General features: G+C 44.8%; 2 protein-coding genes across 6 annotated transcripts in view; both read right to left on the reverse strand.

The window, feature by feature from the left end:
* Positions 1 to 1,569: 1,569 nt before the first annotated feature.
* LOC115380898 (protein ANTAGONIST OF LIKE HETEROCHROMATIN PROTEIN 1-like) lies at positions 1,570 to 3,572 on the reverse strand. Its single transcript, XM_030082184.1, has 2 exons — positions 3,207 to 3,572; positions 1,570 to 2,660 (listed from the first exon to the last, which is right to left on the reverse strand). The coding sequence occupies exons 1-2, from the start codon at positions 3,509 to 3,511 to the stop codon at positions 1,763 to 1,765; spliced, it is 1,203 nt and encodes a 400-aa protein (XP_029938044.1). The 5' UTR covers positions 3,512 to 3,572; the 3' UTR covers positions 1,570 to 1,762.
* An 8,079-nt stretch (positions 3,573 to 11,651) lies between these two features.
* LOC115408986 (tripartite motif-containing protein 16-like) overlaps positions 11,652 to 20,430 on the reverse strand; it is a 50,603-nt gene continuing 41,824 nt past the window's right edge. For 3 of the 5 annotated variants that reach the window (XM_030119941.1, XM_030119936.1, XM_030119940.1), the window contains one exon: positions 11,652 to 16,101. In XM_030119941.1, coding sequence (XP_029975801.1) covers positions 14,263 to 15,927 — 1,665 coding nt within the window. In that variant the 5' untranslated portion in view covers positions 15,928 to 16,101 and the 3' untranslated portion in view covers positions 11,652 to 14,262. Of the gene's footprint in view, positions 16,102 to 19,812; positions 19,867 to 20,430 lie in introns of all 5 variants that reach the window. The other 2 variants (XM_030119937.1, XM_030119938.1) reach the window with 1 other exon arrangement.

Below are 20,430 nucleotides of genomic sequence, written 5' to 3' on the forward strand. Positions count from 1 at the left end.
GCAACATGCTGTTGCCAAGGGTCGAGGAAGAGGAGGAAGCAGGGTATGACCACCCAGAAGAGCCACAGGAAGAAAGCAGGAGCAGGGATGTCAGGTGCTTTATGTCTGATTTTGTTGAAAAAAACACTCACACAAACATTTTATGATAGCTAAACAAAATACATTGATTTCTGTCTGATCAGTGTGCTACCTTGATATTTAGTAGCAGGAGTACAAGCAGTGGAAATAATATAAATAATATTTATTTTTTTGGAAAAATAGAACCAAAAACAGAAACGGTGCATTTATTTAATCATTTATTTTTTCATACAGAACTTGCTGACATAGGACCTGGGACAGAACCATCCTCTTCTAACCCAGAGTCACCTGTGCCTGCTGCTGCTTTTTCTTCTGCCTCTTCTGCGCAGGCTGGCCCTTCATCTGCTCCTACACCTTCAGGTGTGCAGGAATTTTTCGAAGGTTGAGAATGTAGGAATATTTTAAAAGCTTTGAAAAAGATCCACACAATCAAGTAGATTCCAAAAAATACTATAGATGTATATTTTTGGAGAGCTACGTGCTTGTGTCAAGAAAATATTTCTTTTGAAACTTTTATCATACTTTTGGGTCCAATAGTCATTCATTTGTGTGTGTCTTTGAATGATGAACTGTGAATCTAGGAATTTTACTGAATTTGTTCAGATGTGAAATAATCATGGTCAGTTTAAATAACAATTGTACTATGAATGCTCATTTACTTTGACATAATTTAACATAAAAGTTGTTTAGATATTGTTAAATTACACATATTCTTCTTTTAACACAGAATTTAGTTGTTGCTTATGTTATTTTCTTTGTAATAATTGGTTGAATTGTGGGTGAAACATATTTCAGCTGTCAGGATTCTCATTGTCCTGTGTTTCTTTAAAGGGCCACCTCGTAAGAGGCAAAGAAGAAGGCTCCAGGACCGCTCAGAGCCATCAGCGTTTGAGCGGGAGATGCTGGCAGAACTGAGGAAACCCTCCTCAGAAGATGAGCACTTCCTCCTCTCTCTGCTTCCTCTCCTGCAAAAAGTGCCGCCTCAATCAAAAGATTTTGTCAAATTTCAAATACACAAACTATTATATGAAAGCAGCACTTTTATGCTAAATTTGGAACAATTGGAGCCAACTCAGTAATTTGACCTGAATGAGGCGACACTTTTTGCAGGAGAGGAACCAGACTCCGGTGTGTCCCTCCTCTTCCACTGCACCTCCTCCAATTAAGATCCTTTCTATTCTTGTCTCTATATTTTATGTATATAGTTTTATGTTTTGTTAAATAAAAAAAAAATTATGCTCTCTGCAACTCCTGTTTTTGACTGTGACTTTAAGCACACCTTTATCATTTTATAATCCTGATTGATTGAAAATGTTGATTTCCCCAATTGTAGATATTTAGTTTCATATAATCTTAGAAGGAAAAAAACAGTTTTCTGTTGGAAATTTGTTTTATTTATTTCACCTTGTGTTGTTTAGACTGGTCTGAACGTGCACGTTGTGATGATACAGAAGTCTGGGGAAGGAGTAGAGTCTGGCAGCCATTACCTGCAAACAGGATGGAAAAAAAGCTCCAAAGAGTATTGAATATAGAAACATGTACACAAGAAAAACATTAATATACACATTTTATTAGTACATTGTTAAATGTAGCTGCTTAAATGTTATAATAGAAGGAGTGCTCTTTAGGTATTTGTGGGTGGCTCTGAAAAGAGCCGTTGTGGGTCAGTCCTGTGAGGACATGACTATTCTGCTGGCTGCCACGGTACTGCTCCCTCCTCACAGAAGTGGGCCATGAACACATCTCGAGTGTTGAGTGCGTCTCGGGTCGCATTGTTGGCCCCCATCCGCCGCACACCTGGAAGTGGCTCCTCTTGCTCCACCGCTCCTCTGAATGCAGGCGCTCGCCCATCTGCAGACATCCTCATGAAGTTGTGGAGAACACACGTCGCCTTCACACACTTCTCAACAACTTCAGGGTGGATTTCCAGCAGAGTGCGGAACATTCTCCACTGGGACGACCAAATCCCGAACGCATCCTCCACCACCAGCCGGGCCCGGGAGAGGCGGTAGTTAAAGATGCGCTGCTCCAGGGTTAGGCCACCACGTCCAGGAAAGGGGCGCATCAGGTAGGGGCGAAGAGGAAACACCTCGTCTGCCACAAATACATGAGGCTGGGATCCTCGGTGGTCAGCTCCGGGTAAGTGCTGGTTTGGAGGCAGATCCAGTGTACCTGCACGCAGAGCCTGGCCAAAGGCGGAGTTGGCAAAGATCCCTCCATCGCTGGTTCTGCCATAACCTCCAACATCTATCACCCTGAACCTGTATCTCGCATCTACAACTGCAAGCAGGACCAGGGAATGGTGCAACTTGTAGTTGAAATACAGGGAGCCAGAGTTGGGGGGTGCCTTCATTTGAATGTGCTTCCCATCCACAGCACCACAGCACAGAGGAAAGTTCCATCGCTCCTCAAACTCCTCCGCAATGGACCTCCACTCCTCTGCTCCAGGAACAGGCATAAACTCCTCCACCAGGCTCTCCCAGATGACTGTCACCACCTGTGGGATTATCTGGGAGACAGTTGAAATGCCCACCCTGAAGCTGCTGGCGATGGTCCTGTAGGAGTCCCCAGTGGCCAGAAACCTGCAAGCAATAATAAATTGCATATTTTTGACCACATAATCATATTACTTTACTCATAAAATGGAAAATATTTTTTTCTTGTCTATGGAATAAAATAAAACCTATTGCAAATGACATTTAACTAGCAGACATTGTGTTTTTTTACTGTAAATTTAGTAACATGCATAGCACGTGGGGAGCATAAAACATAAATAACTCCATCTGTAGATATTGTCACAAATAATTTAGTCCATACTGCGTGTCTGTCACCTGTCACTAGGTGTCATAGTTGTCACATTAGCTCTCTGTAATGACGCCTGTTCAGAACACGTTTAGTGCTGCTAATAAGTTTTGCATACATTACAGCAGGCTACATATGAACAAATCTACACCAGCTTAGCATATTTGCACTTTATATAAATAACGTTAAGTAAAAGAAAACGTAGGGATAGGCTGACCCTGTTGTCTCCCAAGTCTGTATGCTAATTTATCCAGCACTATATGTGCTTATAGTGATAAAAAGTGCATTTTGTAAGATAACATCATAATACAATGTCACTGACTAACCGGAGACAGATGGACAGGCGCTCTTCAGGAGGAATTGAGCGTCTGTAGTTGGTGTCCTGGAGAGTGATCCGAGCACCGATGCGGGCCAGCAGGTCGTCAAACTGGGCCCGGGAGAGACGAAAGTAGCCCTGGAAGCGACCCTCATCCTCCCGCAGCTCCTGGAGCAAATGGTGAAACTCCCCAAATTCAGAACGCCTCTGAATAATGGGATGAACCCAGAGACGACGCCCATGTGCCCGACGACGACGCTGTCTGGCTTTATTTAACAAATAAAGCCAAGCCACTCTCCTGATGCGATCCGCCATTGCTGGAAACAGAAATCACAGCCTCCCGCGCGCCAACAAACTGACTCGCGTCAAGAGCGTCGCAAGCGTCGTGAGCTTTGTGACCACCTGGTGTCAGCGTCGTGCTTGAACCGTCACAAGCGTCAGCTTCGAGGCGTCCCAAGCGTCGACGACGCCCGCGACGCGTCCGGTGTGAATGCAGCATTATACACGATTTTCTTGAAAAGACGAAGCCCCACGTCTGTTACTCACTTTTTGAACAACGCGCATGCTCCAGACCATCCGCCCGGCTCTCCTGCTTCTCCCAGGAAACGCGGAAGTGTACGAGCGCGATCTCCTCTTCTCCGGCGTGCACGGCTCTGTACAGTTTCTGCGATCCGCCTCGCTCATAAATAAAGCTTTTTTTCCGAAACAGTAACAGTTTCATTATGTCAGACTCGCCATCGGTAAGTACTAGCTCAGAAGCTCACCGGCTACATAAACACTCTGAATGCGCAAAAAGGAGAAGCTGATTGGGTGCAAGCACGTAGAACCGCCTTGCGAAAGCAGCTCGTCAGAATGATTGACAAACAGACCCACCAATTATTTAGGTGATCCACCCGGAAATCAAAATGTTGTATTACACCTTTAATTGTCATAAATGTAGCGACAGACATCCCAAATGAAAATAGCAATATATGACCTCATCACACAAATAGCGCATCTGCCTCTCTAAGCTGTTTGAGTCATATCAGTCAGGGGTGAGTGGAAGATCCTTCTTTACAAATTAAAAAAAAGGGCCCCATAATTTCCCAAATTTACTGGGGCACCCAGCTAAATAAAGTCTGATTTTCTCCAGTTTAAGAAAATATAGAGTATCCCTAATCCAGTGGGTGTAGGAGGGTGGTGCAGTAGATTTCCAATTAATTACAATCAATCTTCTGGCTAGCAGAGTCGCAAAAGCAAGTACATCTCTTTTAGATCTGAGGAGGGAGGCAGAGGCGACCCCAAATAGAGCAGTCAAAGCATTTGGCTTTATACTTTCCCCAATCACCTCTGACAGGGTGTTAAAAATTTTAGTCCAATAATCATGAAGAGAAGGACAATCCCAGAACATGTGTATTAAATTTGCAGGTGACTGCTGACACCGATCACAATCTGGAGTGACACCATCATAAATCTTAGCTAGACGAGCTTTGGTATAGTAGGTACGGTGTATGACTTTACATTGAACTAGACAGTCTTGCACAGATAGAAGATTTGTGTACTCGATTCAGGATCTCTGCCCAAACCTCCTCAGACAACACCATCCCCAGGTCCTCCTCCCAAAGTGATTTTATCAAACCTAGGGGCTCTGGAAGACCCTAGGTTTGATAGGGTCTTCCAGGTCAAATAAAAAGACTTATTTGATAATAGATACATGAAATAGAGCCTTTAATAGTAGAGATGGGTGTAAGAAAATTGTCCAAAGCTGAGTCAGGGGGTAAATTAGGAAAACAAGGAAATGTGTTATGAGCAAAGCTGCAGACTTGTAAGTATCTAAAAAAATGTTGATTTAGAAGTGAGAATTTATCTGAAAGTTGCTGAAAAGAGGCAAAAATATTGTTGATATATAGATCCTTAAAGCTGTGAATGCCAAAATGTGTCCACCTTAAAAAAACACTGTCTATGAGGGAGGGAGGAAAGGCATGATTAGCTGCTAGTGGTGCATAAATGGAAAGCCTCTGTAAACCAAAAAAGCGCCTAAATTGAACCCAGATCTTAAGTGTTGTCTTAACAATCACATTTTTGGTGTAAGGCAGAGTAGAGGAATTAATAGGAGAATGCACTAAGGCTTTTAGGGAGACTGGGTTTGCTGATCCTGCTTCCATGACCAGCCAGGTTGGGGGAGGATCAAAAGCCTCATATTGAAGCCAATATTTCAGAATTCTAATGTTGGCGGCCCAGTAATAGAACTTAAAATTAGGCAGGGCCAGTCCTCCCAGCGACTTCGGTCTTTGCAAATATTGTCTGCGAAGCCTAGGAACAGGGCCGGCGCAGGCTTCTCAGGCACCCTGGGCAAGCCCGACACGAGCGCCCCGTGGTAGTGTCGCGGAGAGTCGCGCCGCGAGAGTTGTTGAGCAGGGGGGGGCGGGCCACAGTCGGCAATAGTTGTCGAGGGGCGCAAGGCGGGGGGGGGGGGGGGGGGGGGGGCGCACAGTCGGCAATAGTTGTCAAGGGGCGCAAGCGAGCGAACCAAGCAGTGCGCTGCTCAAACGGCCGTCACAGCGGCGCATCCTGGGCGGTGCGCCTCACGGCCTCATCAAGCGCCCCCCTATGGCTCGGCGCCCTGGGCAAGTGCCCCGGATGCCCAGCCTAATCACCGGCCCTGCCTAGGAACTTTCTTGTTCCAGATGAATTCGGAAATCACACTATCGAGTTTACGGAAAAAAGACTGAGGGAGAAACAGTGGTATGCACTGAAACAAATATGAGAGTCTTGGAAGTGTATTCATTTTTACGGAGTTGACGTGAGCGATCAAAGATAGATTAAGGAGAGACCATCGTTCAAAATCTTTCTGGATTTGGGTCCAAAGAGGAGCAAAGTTAGCCTTATAGAGGTCTTCAAATTTGAGTGTAACATGGACACCAAGATAAACAAAACTATAGGAGGCAACTTTAAAGGGAAAATTTGTCAAGGGATACATTTGGGTAGCGGGATTAATGGGAAATAACTCACTCTTGTTTAAATTTAGTTTATATCCAGATATTTGACCAAATGAATGAAGTGTGGCCAGATCAGCAGGAACCGAAACAGGCAAATTAGAGACATATAAAAGAAGATCATCAGCATTCAGAGAAATTTTGTTCTGAGAGCCATTTCTAAAAATACCTGTAATGAGGGGGTTAGAACGAAGTGCTATCGAGAGAGGTTCAATGGCAATAGCAAATAGTAAAGGGCTCAGAGGGCAACCCTCTCTAGTAGAGCGATACAGACGGAAATATTCAGATTGAATATTATTTGTCCTGACTGAGGCTTGTGGGGCTGAATAAAGCAACTTAATCCAAGAAATAAAATTATTCTTAAACCCAAATTTATCTAACGCATAGAAGAGGTAATCCCATTCAATTCTATCAAATGCCTTTTCGGCGTCTAAAGAGATTATAGCTTCATGGGTGTTGGAAGAGGATGTATTATAAAGTATATTAAACAAACGTCTAATATTAGAGAATGCGTGTCTATTCCGAATGAATCCTGTTTGGTCTGCAGAGATGATAGAGGGGAGATAAGATTCTAGGCGTAGTGCTAATAATTTCGATAGTAGTTTAAAATCAACATTCAATAGACTTATTGGGCAATAAGAGGTGCAGGCTAATGGGTCTTTGCCTTTTTTTAGAAGGAGGGAAATGGAAGCTTGATTAAGAGTTTGAGGGAGGAGACCCAAATCAAGGGATTCATTGTACATTTCCAATAATAATGGGGCAAGCTTGTCCCAGAACTTTTTGAAAAATTCGGGAGGAAAGCCATCTGGCCCGGGACTTTTCCCATTTTGCAAAGATTTTACAGACCTATTAAGTACAGCAATAGAGATTGGCCTCTCCAAATCTTCCATAGCAGATTGAGCGAGCAAAGGGATATCCAAATTTTTAAAGAAATGATCAAAATCAGGAGTGGTGTCTTGATCAGAGGAATAAAGAGACATGTAAAAGTCTTTAAACACATTATTGATTTCCCTGGGTTCAGTGGTATTGTGGGTGTTCGTATGAATTTGTGGGATAAGGTGAGATGTTGATGCCTGACGTAATTTATGTGCCAGTAATTTGCTGGCTTTATCTCCATGTTCATAGAACTGAGACCTTGTTTGTAGAAGGAGTTCAGTAGTACGTTGTGTCATCAAAGCATCAAATTCATCCTGTAAACAGAGGCGCTCTTTATAGAGTTCGGGGATTTTGTACGTAGCATACAATCTGTGGGGTTCAGATATACGTTGTGTCAGTTTAGTTAATTTTTCTTTTCTAAGTTTCTTCTCATAACAAGTGTATGAGATTATCTCCCCTCTGATGTAGGCCTTCAGGGCCTCCCATAATACTGAGGCAGACACATCCGGTGTTTTATTAAGGCTCACAAAAAAATCAATTTGTTATGAAATAAAGCTAACAAAATCATCATTTAAAAGTAAGCGTGTATTAAGATGCCATAGCGGTAGTGCGGGATTAATGTTCTTGAAGCATATATTCATAGAGGTAGGGGCGTGGTCAGAAATAACAATAGCATCATAATTACAAAAAGACACTGATGGGAGCAGTCTGTTATCAACTAAAAAATAGTCAATACGGGTGAAGGTGTGATGAACATGGGAGAAAAATGAATACACTTTCATAGACGGATTAAAAAAGCGCCAAACATCAATGAGGGCAAGTTCCTCCATGAAAGACTGTATTACCTTAGCTGACTTAGATGGTGCACAAGGTCTGGGGGAGGAACGGTCCAATTGTGGGTCTAGCCAGCAATTAAAATCTCCACCTAATATTAAATGATGTGATGAAAAACCAGAGAGAGTTAGAAAAAGGCATTTAAAGAAAGCATCATCGTCATAATTGGGGGCATAAATATTAGCCAAGACTACCTGAGTGTTATTAATCTGACCCGCAACTATAACAAATCTGCCATATAGGCATATATAAGAGATAGTACTTGAATGCAGAAATATAACTGATTTATGGATCAAAATGGCTGCACCCCGAGATTTGCCTTGAAATGAAGAATGATAAATCTGACTGATCCATCCCCTCTTCAATTTAGAGTGGTCCGAAACCTTAAGGTGGGTTTCTTGCAAAAAAATGACATGGGCACTAAGATGATGTAAGTGGTGCATTATTTTACTTCATTTTATAGGATTATTTAGGCCTTTACAGTTAAAACTGGTGAATCTGATGGCACACCCACTGGATGATGTCACACTGGACGAGGTCATAGTTAGGCAACAAGAGGGTTATATAAAAGTGATGACCTGACGCAAAATTGAAAATAGAAGGTTGACTGATGTGAATAAAACAAGGCAAAAAGGAAAAGAAACAATAACAGAAGTATGAACACACATGCCCACATTTCCCCACCCACCCTACCCTCCCACCAAATAAACATAAGCCGAAGCATCCCCCCCAAACGGGATGCGCGCAAAATACCCCCTTAATGAACCAACAATCACACCTTCTAATGCTCAGAAGAGAGCTTGTACTAAACAGCTAAAAAAGTACAACTACCTAGGTGTTAAAATTGTGACTAACCATTGAAAATCTATGGGATTACACATTAACAAATGTATATAAAGCTAAACCAGATAGAAGCCAACTAATAAAACAGTAACTTGTACAGTATTATTGAACCTTAAAGAAAAAAGGAAAAGAGAGGAGAGGAAGAAAAAGAAACATTGTAGCATTTCACAGTCATTAGTGTCATATTAGGGAGACACAGAGGCTACAATTATGCCTGAGAGAATCTTGCAGTCATATATTCACCTTGACCCGTCAAGAGTGACAGGTGCTGCAAAGTACAGCCACAGTCACAACAGAACTATGGAGCTGATTGCATTAAAAAACAAACAAGACAGGGCAACCAGCAGGATTAAAGGCAAATGGTGTCCTCAAGGTTGGTAACCATAGTGGCTAAATGACAGGTAGGCAGATCTTCTAAGTGAGATCAGGGGAAACGCCCTTTTTAATGTTCTTCTCAATGAAATTCAAAGCCAGTGTTGGATCCTCAAACTTGTGTGTCTGCCCGCTGGGCAGAGTGATGCGTAAAGTTACATTCCCAGACAAAATGAAAATAGCTAAAGTAATACCACTGTTTAAAACCGGAGATCGAAATCAGTTCACAAACTACAGGCCTGTTTCATTACTCCCCCAATTCTCCAAAATACTGGAAAAACTATTTACAGACAGAATGGATAAATTCATTGAAAAGCACAACCTTATAACGGACAGTCAGTATGGTTTCAGAACGGGCCGATCAACATCTCTGGCACTAATGAAATTAATAGAGGATGTCACAGACTGTATGGACAATAAAAAAGTAGCAATAGGACTATTTGTGGATTTAAAGAAAGCATTTGATACTATAGATCATGATATATTAATAAATAAATTAGATAACTACGGTATTAGGGGAGTTGGGTTGAGTTGGCTTTCAAGTTACTTAAGAAACAGGCAACAGTTTGTACAGATGGGGAATCATAAATCAAAACCGATGAATATTACATGTGGGGTACCGCAGGGGTCAGTATTAGGACCAAAGTTATTTATATTGTATATTAATGACATATGTAGTGTATCTAAATTATTGAAATTTATTCTGTTTGCGGACGACACAAATATCTTTTGTTCCGGTGAGAATTTGCAGCAGATTTTGGAGACCATCACAACAGAAATGAATAAATTAAAACTATGGTTTGATAAAAACAAATTATCATTAAATCTATGTAAAACAAAGATCATGCTGTTTGGGAGACATAGAATGGATTGTAATGTAGAACTTATAATAGATGATAACAAAATAGAGAGAGTAAGTGAAATTAAATTTCTTGGCGTGATTCTGGACAACAAAATCTGCTGGAAACCTCATGTGAGCTACATACGAGCAAAACTGGCAAAATGCACATCAATACTGTGGAAAACTAAGCATATTCTGGACATTAAGTCACTGCACACCTTATATTGCGCACTTTTTTTTACCTTATCTGTCTTATTGTGTTGAGGTCTGGGGAAACAGCTACAGAACCACTCTACAGCCGATATGCACGATACAGAAAAGAGCAATAAGGATAATAAACAATGCAGGATACACAGACCACACAAACCCACTATTCATAAAATCACACTTGTTGAAATTCATGGATTTGGTCAAATTCAAAACAGCACAAGTAATGTATAAAGCAAGAAACAATCTACTGCCAAATAATATACAGAGTATGTTTGGAGAAAGGGAGGGTGGTTATAATCTAAGAGGAGACCTGAACTATAAAAAACCTAAGGTTCGAACTACTCTGAAAAGTATGTGCATGTCAAGCTGTGGGGTGGCTCTGTGGAACAATTTGGAGACAGAAACAAAACAAAGTAGCAACATAAATTTGTTTAAAAAAAGGTACAAAGAAATATTTCATAATAAGTATATGGAAGAGGAAGCCAGTAACTGTGGATGATTGGGGAAAAAAAAAAAAAAAAAAAAATTGTGTTTTGTGTTATGCATGTGGTGTAAAGTGATATATTGTTGTTATACTGTAGTTATGTTATTGTATAGTATATATTATGGGGATGACTCTGTGGTATGTGGGGGCATATTTTGTGTATTTATAGGGATATCTGCACGGTTTATGCATATTATATTTGGTCATATTATGTCATTATATTACAGGATGTTCTTTGAAGTATGACTTTAAAACTTAAAAAGGGGTAGGAATCTTTATAAAAAAGTCTTTACTTCCTCCTACTCCTTTTTTCGAACTATGTTGATGTTTTCTTTTGTTTTCTTTGATTTGGCTTGTTGTCTAGTCCGAGCATGTCTTGTAGGAGCTGGGCCGTGAATTCGGTGGGACGAGGACCCTCTGTTCCCTCAGGCAGGCCCACCAGGCGAACATTATTCCAACATGAACGACCTTCCAGGTCCTCGCATTTCTTTTCCAAAGAGTCAACAGTGGCGGATAACTTACTAACATCAGCACAGAGCTGGGTTAGCTCCGTGCTGTGAGCATTAGCCGAGCGCTCGAGGTCCGCGATGGATTCACCATATGAAGAAAGTCTGTTCTCAAAAGGCTCCAGAGCGGCCACGATCTCCCTTTTAACTGCAACTGAGATGGTGGATTCAAACTTACTGAGCATATCCGTGCGCAGTTCATCCATCATCTCCTTCATATTGCGCAACAGAGTGGCGTTGGAATCGGCGTCGGCGTCCGGCTGTTTGGGGGATTGCGGCTCAGGTGACAGCCGAGGCTTGCTGCGGCCTGCTTTAGTAGTTTCACCTTTGCCTCGGTTTGCCATCATCGACCGAAAAAAAGAGTTGAAAAGTACAGGTTGCAACGTTGGGGCTTCACACCGGCAAAAGGTACAAAAGTGTAATAAAAAAAAGTGTTAAAAAAGCCACATTCCAGCGGAGCTCGTGTGTAACGCGCCCTACATCCTCCTCGTTCCGCCCCGCCCCCCGCCCACCGTATCTTCTGTGTGACCACATGATACTTGCCAAACCTATGCACATGCTATATAACACTCCATGGTGACTGTGCACATCTAGGAGCACAGCTATGAACCTGTCAGTTCCCTGACTCCCTCCCCTACAAAGGTGCCTGTCTGTGACCCCTTCTCAGTCCTTATCAGGACCCTCCAATCCTCAACACACCATACAAACACTCAGTGGCTGTGACTGTATACATGAACACTCCATCCAGCTCTCACGAGCACCTAGCATTCTCCAACAATACATACATACACATTGCTTGGCGAGTGGGCCCCATGTGTGTAAGAGAGAAACAGAGAGGCGAAGTTACATGTAGCTTTTTTTTGCCTTTAGAAAAAACAGACAGTCCAGTTGCCAGGAGGCTGCCGTAAAAATGAAAAATGGCAGGCAGGAAAACATAAAAAGAATACCTTGTTTTTTCCACACCTATTTACACAAGCACACTATTTCTAACAGAGACACGCATAATATGAATAATACTAAATAACATAATATAATGAATACTAGATAAACAGACATGAATATAATTACATAACATGAATATAATTATACAACATTATCCAGAGTGCCAGGGCCCCCTCTACTGTCAAGGCCTACAGGTCTCGGTGGCGCCTCTTCACATCGCGGTGCTCAGCGAAGGGTTTGGACCCCAGCTCCTGCACCGTCGGTGGGGTTCTAGAGTTTCTGCAGGGTTTGCTGGATAGCGGTCGCTCTGCTTTCACCCTCGCGGTGTTTGCATCAGCCATCACGACAGGCCACGAAGGCTTCAGACGCTTCTCGGCACACAGCCAACCGCTGGTGAAGCTGTTTCTGCAAGGTGCATGTAGGTTGAGGCCTCCCCCTAGACATGTAGTTCCCCCGTGGGACCTCCACACCGTGTTGGATGCCCTGGCTGGGCCCCCCTTCGAACCTTTGGAGCAGGTGGACTTCCGTTTTCTCTCCTTCAAGGCTGCCCTCCTTTTGGCTCTGCCTTCTGCCAAAAGGGTCGGGGATCTCTGTGCCCTGTCGGTCCACTCCTCCTGTATGTCCTTCAGCCAGGATGGTGGACTGGTTCATCTCTGGCCTAACCTGGCCTTTCATCCCAAGGTTATCACTTCGGATTTTCAATTGAAAGTGATCCGGATCAGGGCACTTGGCACCTCGCCAGGTTTGTCGGTGGATGATCCGCGGCTGTGGCTGCTGTGTCCAGTCAGGGCTGGGCGGAATTCAGGTCACAGTGTGGGTCCTGCCTCCCTGCCGATGTGACTGTAGGGGTCCTGACCATTGTGTGCGTGCTCCGTTGATGGTGTGTCATGGTTTTTAATGGACACTTGTGCCGTCATGCGGCTCGGTGCAAGGATGCTTGACGTCAGTGTCTTGGAGGTTTTGGTGTGGTGGTACTGGGCTTACGGCCTGCCTGCTTCCTCTTCTGTGCCAATCTCATCAGAAGGTCCAGCTGGAGGTACATTTATCCCTACAGCCTCCGCCTTGGTAGGTTACCAATAGCGAAGCCCGTAGGTGGGCTAAGCACAACACGAAGTAGGAATTATAGTTACTCGACGTAACTACAGTTTGACAAGTGTGTGCATGCCCACCGACCTGCAAGGCCAGCTGGACTGCTTCCGTTTTTCTCCTGGGTTGATCCAAAGAAGGGAGCTTTACGGGCCGCTTGGATTATATCCTCTTGGAGCGGGGCGGGGCGTGTGCCAGCACCCGGGCATGATTGGCACGCCAACTTTTTTGATCTGTCTCAGTGTCTGGCTGGCGCCAATGGAAGGTACCAATAGTGAAGCCCATAGGTGGGCACGCACACACTCGTAGAACTGTAATTATGTCTAGTAGCTATAACTTTCATTTGGTGTCACACAAACAACATTTTAAAAAGAAACAAATCGCACAGTCAGTAAAGCAGCATTTCACTTTAGGACAGGTTTAATGTCTTTAAAAGAAACCTGTGTGTGTGTGCGTGTTGTCAGTACAGTTTCCTTGATTATGGGAAGTTCCTGTTACTTGAAATGTATAAATAAATGTTCTTAAAAGCTGTGTGTGTAAATTGTCGACTGTTGTTGTTGACTGGAGTCATTTCCAGCAAAAAGAATCAAACTTCCTGCGACTTGGTGACAGATGAAGATCCAAAAGACCAAAATAATCAGTTGACTGTTCAGGAAAATCCACAAATCTTAAGGATCAAATGTCAGAAAAGAATCATGAAAAAAGAAAGACTGATCAATCCAAAACATGTGAAAGCTCAGAATTTCCACTTCAAATCCCCCAAAAGTGTGAAAAGCTGCAGCTTTCTGTGGTCCATGAAGAAGAAAATCCAGTATGAGAAGCTTGAAAAATGAGTCCAACTATTAGAAAAGCATCAGTTGAGGAATCAGTGAGGGGACTGATGGCTGCAGCGGTCATGTTTTTCTCCACTAGCTCAGCTCCTTTCTGTCTCTCCGCACTCGTCTCACATCCTTTTGTCCATGTAGAAAGTCTCTGAGAAGACGGCCGACCATCTGTTGGTTTCAGTCTTCTTCCTGTAAGAAATCTCATCAACGTCTCAGCTCAGAAAATGTGGAGGCTCCTTTAGAAAACCACACAAGGAGATCTGATGGAGTCCTCTACTCAGGTTTCAACAACTCTACTGAGGTTCCACCACCATAAAGCCAAACTCCAGCATGTAGCGGCTGAGTGAAGGTGGTCTGGACTCTGTGGAGGAGAGCCATGGTTTTAGAGACACTGTAGAAAGACAGAATACCTGCTCTATGATCCAAGTACACTCCCACTCTGGAGGACTGAGGACCTGAGAGGGGAGTTCTGATGTTGCTGTGCCAAAAATTAAAACTCTTTGAGTCACAATACAAAGCCCAAGATTTGTAATTATGTCCAAAAACACATTCATTGTAGCTTCCCGCTCTGCTGATGTTCTTGTATGTGACTGCAACATAAACTCCTCCTCCTCTCCTCTCCACCTCCCAGTAACTACGTCCAGTCAGACTCTCTCTGCTCAGAACCTGAAAACATCCAGTGAATCTGTCTGGATGATCAGAATGAGGCTGAACTGCATTTGTATAGGTTACTTTTCGGTCTCCATCAGATAATTTCAGCATTCTGTATGCAGAGTTTGAATCCAGTGTGATCTGCTGTGAATATTCTAAGAAGTCTGCTCTGCTCTCTGGATGTAATTGTAGCAGTTGAAGTACTTCAAGCAGTTGTAGCTCCTCTTCAGTCTCTCCCAGGATGTCCTGTAGTTTGTCTCTGCTCTCTGACACAGCTGCTGCCACATCCTCAAAGTATCTGAGAGGAGCAGTCTGGATGCTGGAGGAGTGTGTGGGCTCACTGAGTGCTGACACTGAGGTGTAGCTGTGGAGAAACTGGGTGTGGTCCTCTGTGTGTGCCAGCTGCTCCAGCTGGACGTCTTTCCTCTTCAGCTCAGCGATCTCCTGCTGCAGCTTCTCCTCAAGCTCTTTGAGTCCACCCACTGCAGTTTGCTGCTGGGATCTGAGCTGCTCCTTCACCTCAAGGCTTCTTTTCTGGAGGAGACGGATCATCTGGGTGAAGCTCTCCTCGCTGTGCTCCACTGCTTCATCAGCAGAAACACTGATGGCCTCCATCTGATGCTGAAGCAGCTTCATGTCTTTCTCTCGCTCCTGGATTCTCAACTGGATGTTTAGTCGACTCCCCTCCAGCTCCTTCTGCTTCTGCCTCCTTTCTGCTGCAGCTGGGACTGTTTCATGGCCTCTGTGTTGCTCCATGGTGCAGAGGTAACAGATACACTGCTGATCAGTGCGACAGAAAATCTTCTTCACCTCATCATGAAGAGAGCAAACCGTCTCCTGGAGTTTCTTGGAGGGCTTCACCAGCTGGTGTTTCTTCAATGGAGCTGCTTCGTAGTGACCTTGGAGGTGTTCCTCACAGTAAGAGGCCACACAGACCAGACAGGACTTGACGGCTTTCCGCTTCCTCCCAGAGCAAACATCACAGGCCACATCTTCAGGTCCAGCAGAGCAGAGATCAGCTGCAGCAGCTTGGAGTCCAGTCTTCTTCAGATCCTCCACTAACTCTGCTAACACAACACTTTTCTTCAGGTCAGGCCTCCTCCTGGACTTGTCCCCACACAGAGGACAGCTGTAGATTCCCTTGTTTTGCTCTTCATCCCAGTGTCTTTTAATACAGTTGCTGCAGTAGCTGTGTCCACAGGGAACCGTCACCGGATCCTTCAGGGGATCCAGACAGATGGAACAAGAGAACTTTAGTGGATCCAGCTGAGCTCCTCCCTGAGCCATTTTCTCCTCTCATCAACAGCCAGTGTTTGAAGAGTTTCTCTTACTGCTCATCAGGTTTGAAGCCCAACCCTCCTCTGGTTTCCCGCTCCTGTGAACGCTGGTCTGCCCTGGTTCTGCTGGTGAGCTGCTGCCCCCTGCAGCTCAGAGACGTCAGTGATCCCTCAGCTGTGAGATCTGTGAAAGAGGAGGAGACAGTGACTCAGTGTGGGAGAGAAGAGAGAGGATGTCACAGCTTGATTTCATTCAGGAAATCCAGCAGCTTCACTTCACCTTCCAGCTGTCGTTCAGCTGGAATGTCAAGCAAAGGAAAGCAAGGAAAAAGTCACTTTTAACATTAAGAAACCTTTGCAGAACCAGGCTCAGAGGTGGTGGCTTTCTGCCGGTTGGGGTGAGGGGACAGAAAGCCAGTTCTTAAGGCCTCTACATACTTCACAAGAACAAGAACAAAGTTCGGCAGGATGACGTCATCAAGCTGCCGAAGAAAGTCCGGCTGCCTACTGACATTTCATCCTCCAGCTGAAGTGAGAACTCAAAGTCGCCGGTTTGGTTATGTGTGTGCAAAGGACCAATTGAAGTATTTTGAACCTCCTGTTCTCATAACGCAGTGCGTCTGTCATGTCCTCCACCTCAGCCGCCACATAGGGGCAGTATTGCCCTGTCTCTCCTACTCTCCCCCTCCCTTTCTGTTTTCCTCAGGTGGGCGTGTCTCGGTTTGTGTGAGCTGAAGCAGCTGGTTCAGTTCAATCAGCTGATGAGCTTCACCTGTGGCAGAGTGGCCTGCTCACCTACACCTGTTCTCCTCCCTATTTAACCTGGCTGGTGATGTCACTCGACGCCGGACGGACTGTGTGTTCTCCACAGTTAGTCGCTGTCCCTGGAACTCGTCCAGTGCCTGCTTGCTGTGTTTGCTTGCTTCTGATTCCTCTCTCCCTGTTTCCAGTCTGAAGCTGTCCCTGTGCTGCCTGCTGCAGTCAGCCTGCATCCACCTGGAGAAACTACACGGGAGCTCAGCTCAAAGCCTGCCTCAACCAGTTCTCCAGCCTGCTTCCGTGATCCGCCTTGACCGCCCCCACTCTGCTTGTCACCTTCTGGAAACCTCCCTCTTGATCGCTGCTCTGCTTGGAACTCTGGGAAGGTCTTCTTCTTTTTGGACTACTGGTGGAGTGAAACACCAGCCTTCAAGAACTTGTGTGAATAAATGCCATCCTAACCCGCAATCTGCCTGTGCTTGCTTTTCCTCGCTTTTACAATGCATTCTTGTAGTATGACTCCTTCAAAAGTACGATACCGTTCCGTGGAAGAGCATGGATGGATGCTTGTAAACAAATAAAAGATGCATGTCATGGCCCACTAAATATTAGATGTCTTATGGCTGTGCAGACCATGTCTATATTGCGTCTGTCGGTCAAAGATAAATTCTGGACTAATAAGTGATGTGCAAATTATGTTCTCTTTTTGGGCGTCTAATTATGACCCCATTTGGGCATCAATATGCAGTTAAAAATTTGAACCGTGGACTGTGTGACTTTTATAGACGTCATGGGCACGTCTAACGTTATATATAAATGTCAAATTTCGGTATATAATTTTAATTCATGACAAATATCAGCATATTATAATCCAGCGTTTCCAGAAGGGCAACAAAGTTCCATTTGGCACAGATCCCACTGGCAACCCCTCCACGGATTTGCTCTTCCGGCAGGTGAATGCAGGTTTGAGTGTGACGTCACTCCTCTCTCCCTAGTGCGTATGCTGCTCCCCCTTATATAATATCACTGCACCGGATGCAAATGTCCAGAGATTCGCTTCCCATATTTTCCCCAGTCCCAATTCGTGACCACAGACCATCTCACCACTCAAACATTTATTCACCCCTGCTGGGTGAAACACGTAGAGACCTACCCTCAGGCTCAGGCAACTGGCTGCCATCCCAGAGTCAGATCCCAGCAACCACCCAGGCAGACGTTCACACACTGGTACAGAAGGGGGCAGAGGAAGACTCCAGGCCGGGACCCCCAGTGGCCACGAGACCCAGGCCCCAGGGGACCAAGACCCCGCTGGGCACCAGAACCCCAGAGCAGGCAAAGCAGAGTACCCAAGAGCCCAAGAGCTGCTCCCACCGACTCAGGCAGAGGGCTATGACCATACTTTCTGCTTTCTGCGCTGGCTCTTGGAGGAGGCGGACGCTTTTCCTATCGCTCCTGCTTCTTTTCTCTCCTTCCTTATTGTCTCTGCTCACAGCACTCTGTCTCGTCTTTTTTGACTAGAGCAGGGGTGGGGAATCCTGGTCCTGGAGGGCCGCAGACCTGCATGTTTTCCATGTCTCCCTGCTTCAACACACCTGAATCTAATCAAGATTCATGGCCAAGTCCAGCAGAAAGCCTGATAACGAGCCTCATTGCAATCAGCTGTGTTGAAGCAGGGAGACATGGAAAACATGCAGGTCTGCGGCCATCCAGGACCAGGATTCCCCACCCCTGGACTAGAGCAACCACTTGACCTTATTTTCTTCGAAGAATCAAACATCTCAACCATGGAATTGATCAGCTGGTCTCTCAACGCAATTGATACAATTTTCTCTCAAAGAAGTGCAGAAGCAGGGGAACCTGTCTGCCCTGATGGAACTCGGCATGCTGGGTATGTGATGGAGTCCCGTGGTCAATGGAGATCCGTCCTATGTCTAGCTCCCCTGTCTGTAGAGGATGCAGAAGATGTTTAAATTTTCGGATTTATGATGATCGGTCTGCTGCTGATTGGCCTGGGCTGTGGTCTCATCCTCTGGAAGACTAAGAAGACCGCCACCACAAAAGACGTCCAAGGGTGGACGGTCTTTTCAAATCAACGGGCAAAAGCTGAGGCTGACTGACTTTGCGAACTCTTTCGAAAGATGGACAATGTTGCTGGGATTTTGGACGAACTGAGACGCAAGATGGATTTCATCTCGAGAGGGTTAAACTCAGCTGCTGTCTGAGACGGTTGAGAACCAGCGATAAACGGGAAGGTCACAACGGCTCCTTCCGACCCAAACAAGATACCAAGAAACCTTCGGACTGAATCTGGCGCCCCTTGGAATTCAAACAATCTCCCAGAAGAGGATAAAGACACGAGGTCGCTCCCTATCTCCCACAACCGATCCCCTGAAATCACCCTCCCCTCTGTGGACTGCTTCCTTGGAGGACATCCCCATGACAATGGAGGTCACCAGCTGGAGCGCAGAAAGGACGGGCCAACCACACACACATACATGGACTGACGAACTGATAGAGCACACACTCGCACACACCCCCCTCCCTTACTCTCAACGTCTCCTCCCCCCTCTCTTCTGCTGACGACTTGTGGTGATGGCGTGTAGCGCCAGTGAAAGCAGCAACCACTGATCCGTAAGTCTGATAGCAATTTGTCTCATGTGTTTTTGCTATGTTTTTTGCAGGCTGGCTTTTTTTTGGTTTCTCACTTGTTATCACAGCTCCCTTTTGGAACCGCGATCTTAATTGATGTATCTTTTTTTTTACCACCACCCCTCCCCTCCCTCCCCCAATTTCTGCCTGAGTTCCTTCACCTCTGTTTCTTTTTCAAGACGGAGCGCTGTTACTGGCTGCCTGGGCGTCTTTAAAACCCTTGTAATTTCGTTGTAACTTGTAACTTCGGTAACTTGTTGCAATGACAATAAAGATAATTCTGATACCCAGGAGAACCGGCCCCCCACAGGCCGCTACTTGCCCCAGGCCAGCATCCTTCCCTGTGTTCCAGCCACATTGTCACAACCCTCCGAAACCCTCACAACAAAAACAACAACCACAGCCTGATCGTAAACTGTTATTACCCAGGATATCAGGTTATTGATCTAAAGTTGTCAGCTGCCTCGGAGTAAAAAATTAAGCTTACATTTTCTCCTTTGGGTCCAGAAACTCCTTCGTCATCAGGAGGCCCGATGTCTCCCTGTGGAGGAGGAACGATTTTTTATTTTTTTGGAAACTGAAAATGAAAAGTCTGCAGGTTCTTTTTTCTTTACACTAAATATATAAAGATATGGGGTGAAGCCATCTTGGATACAAATGTTATCAGAAAGTTCACAAATGATTTCATGGGATGTTTTGATCCAATGAGCAGACATGCAGTCATGACGAATATCTTTTATGTGGTTACAAACATCATATAGTATATTATCTGTACCTCAACTGCCAGAATGGTTTCTATCATGGCATCTGTAGTGGCTTTTATCCACATAAGAGACTTGGCTATAGCTCCAGGTCCGTGGAGAGACTCTGGCCCAAGTGGAGGAGTTTAAGTATCTTAGGGTTTTGTTCATGAGTGGGGGACGGATGGAGGTGAGATTGACAGGCGGATCGGTGCAGCGTCTGCAGTAATGCGGTCATTGTATCAGTCTGTCATGATGAAGAAGGAGCTGAGCCGAAAGGCAAAGCTCTTGATTTACCGGACAATCTATGTTTTAAACATTTTTAACCAAAAAAAAAAAACAAAAAACTTAACCCCATTTCTTCA

Source organism: Salarias fasciatus, chromosome 22, assembly GCF_902148845.1.
Source record: "Salarias fasciatus chromosome 22, fSalaFa1.1, whole genome shotgun sequence".
Lineage (NCBI taxonomy): Eukaryota > Metazoa > Chordata > Actinopteri > Blenniiformes > Blenniidae > Salarias > Salarias fasciatus.

Coding starts and splice junctions, on each gene's coding strand:
- LOC115380898 (XM_030082184.1), bottom strand. CDS start 3,511: ATGGCGGATCGCATCAGGAGAGTGGCTTGGCTTTATTTGTTAAATAAA. Junction 2,661..3,206: donor CGCCTGTCCATCTGTCTCCG/GTTAGTCAGTGA, acceptor TATTGCTTGCAG/GTTTCTGGCCACTGGGGACT.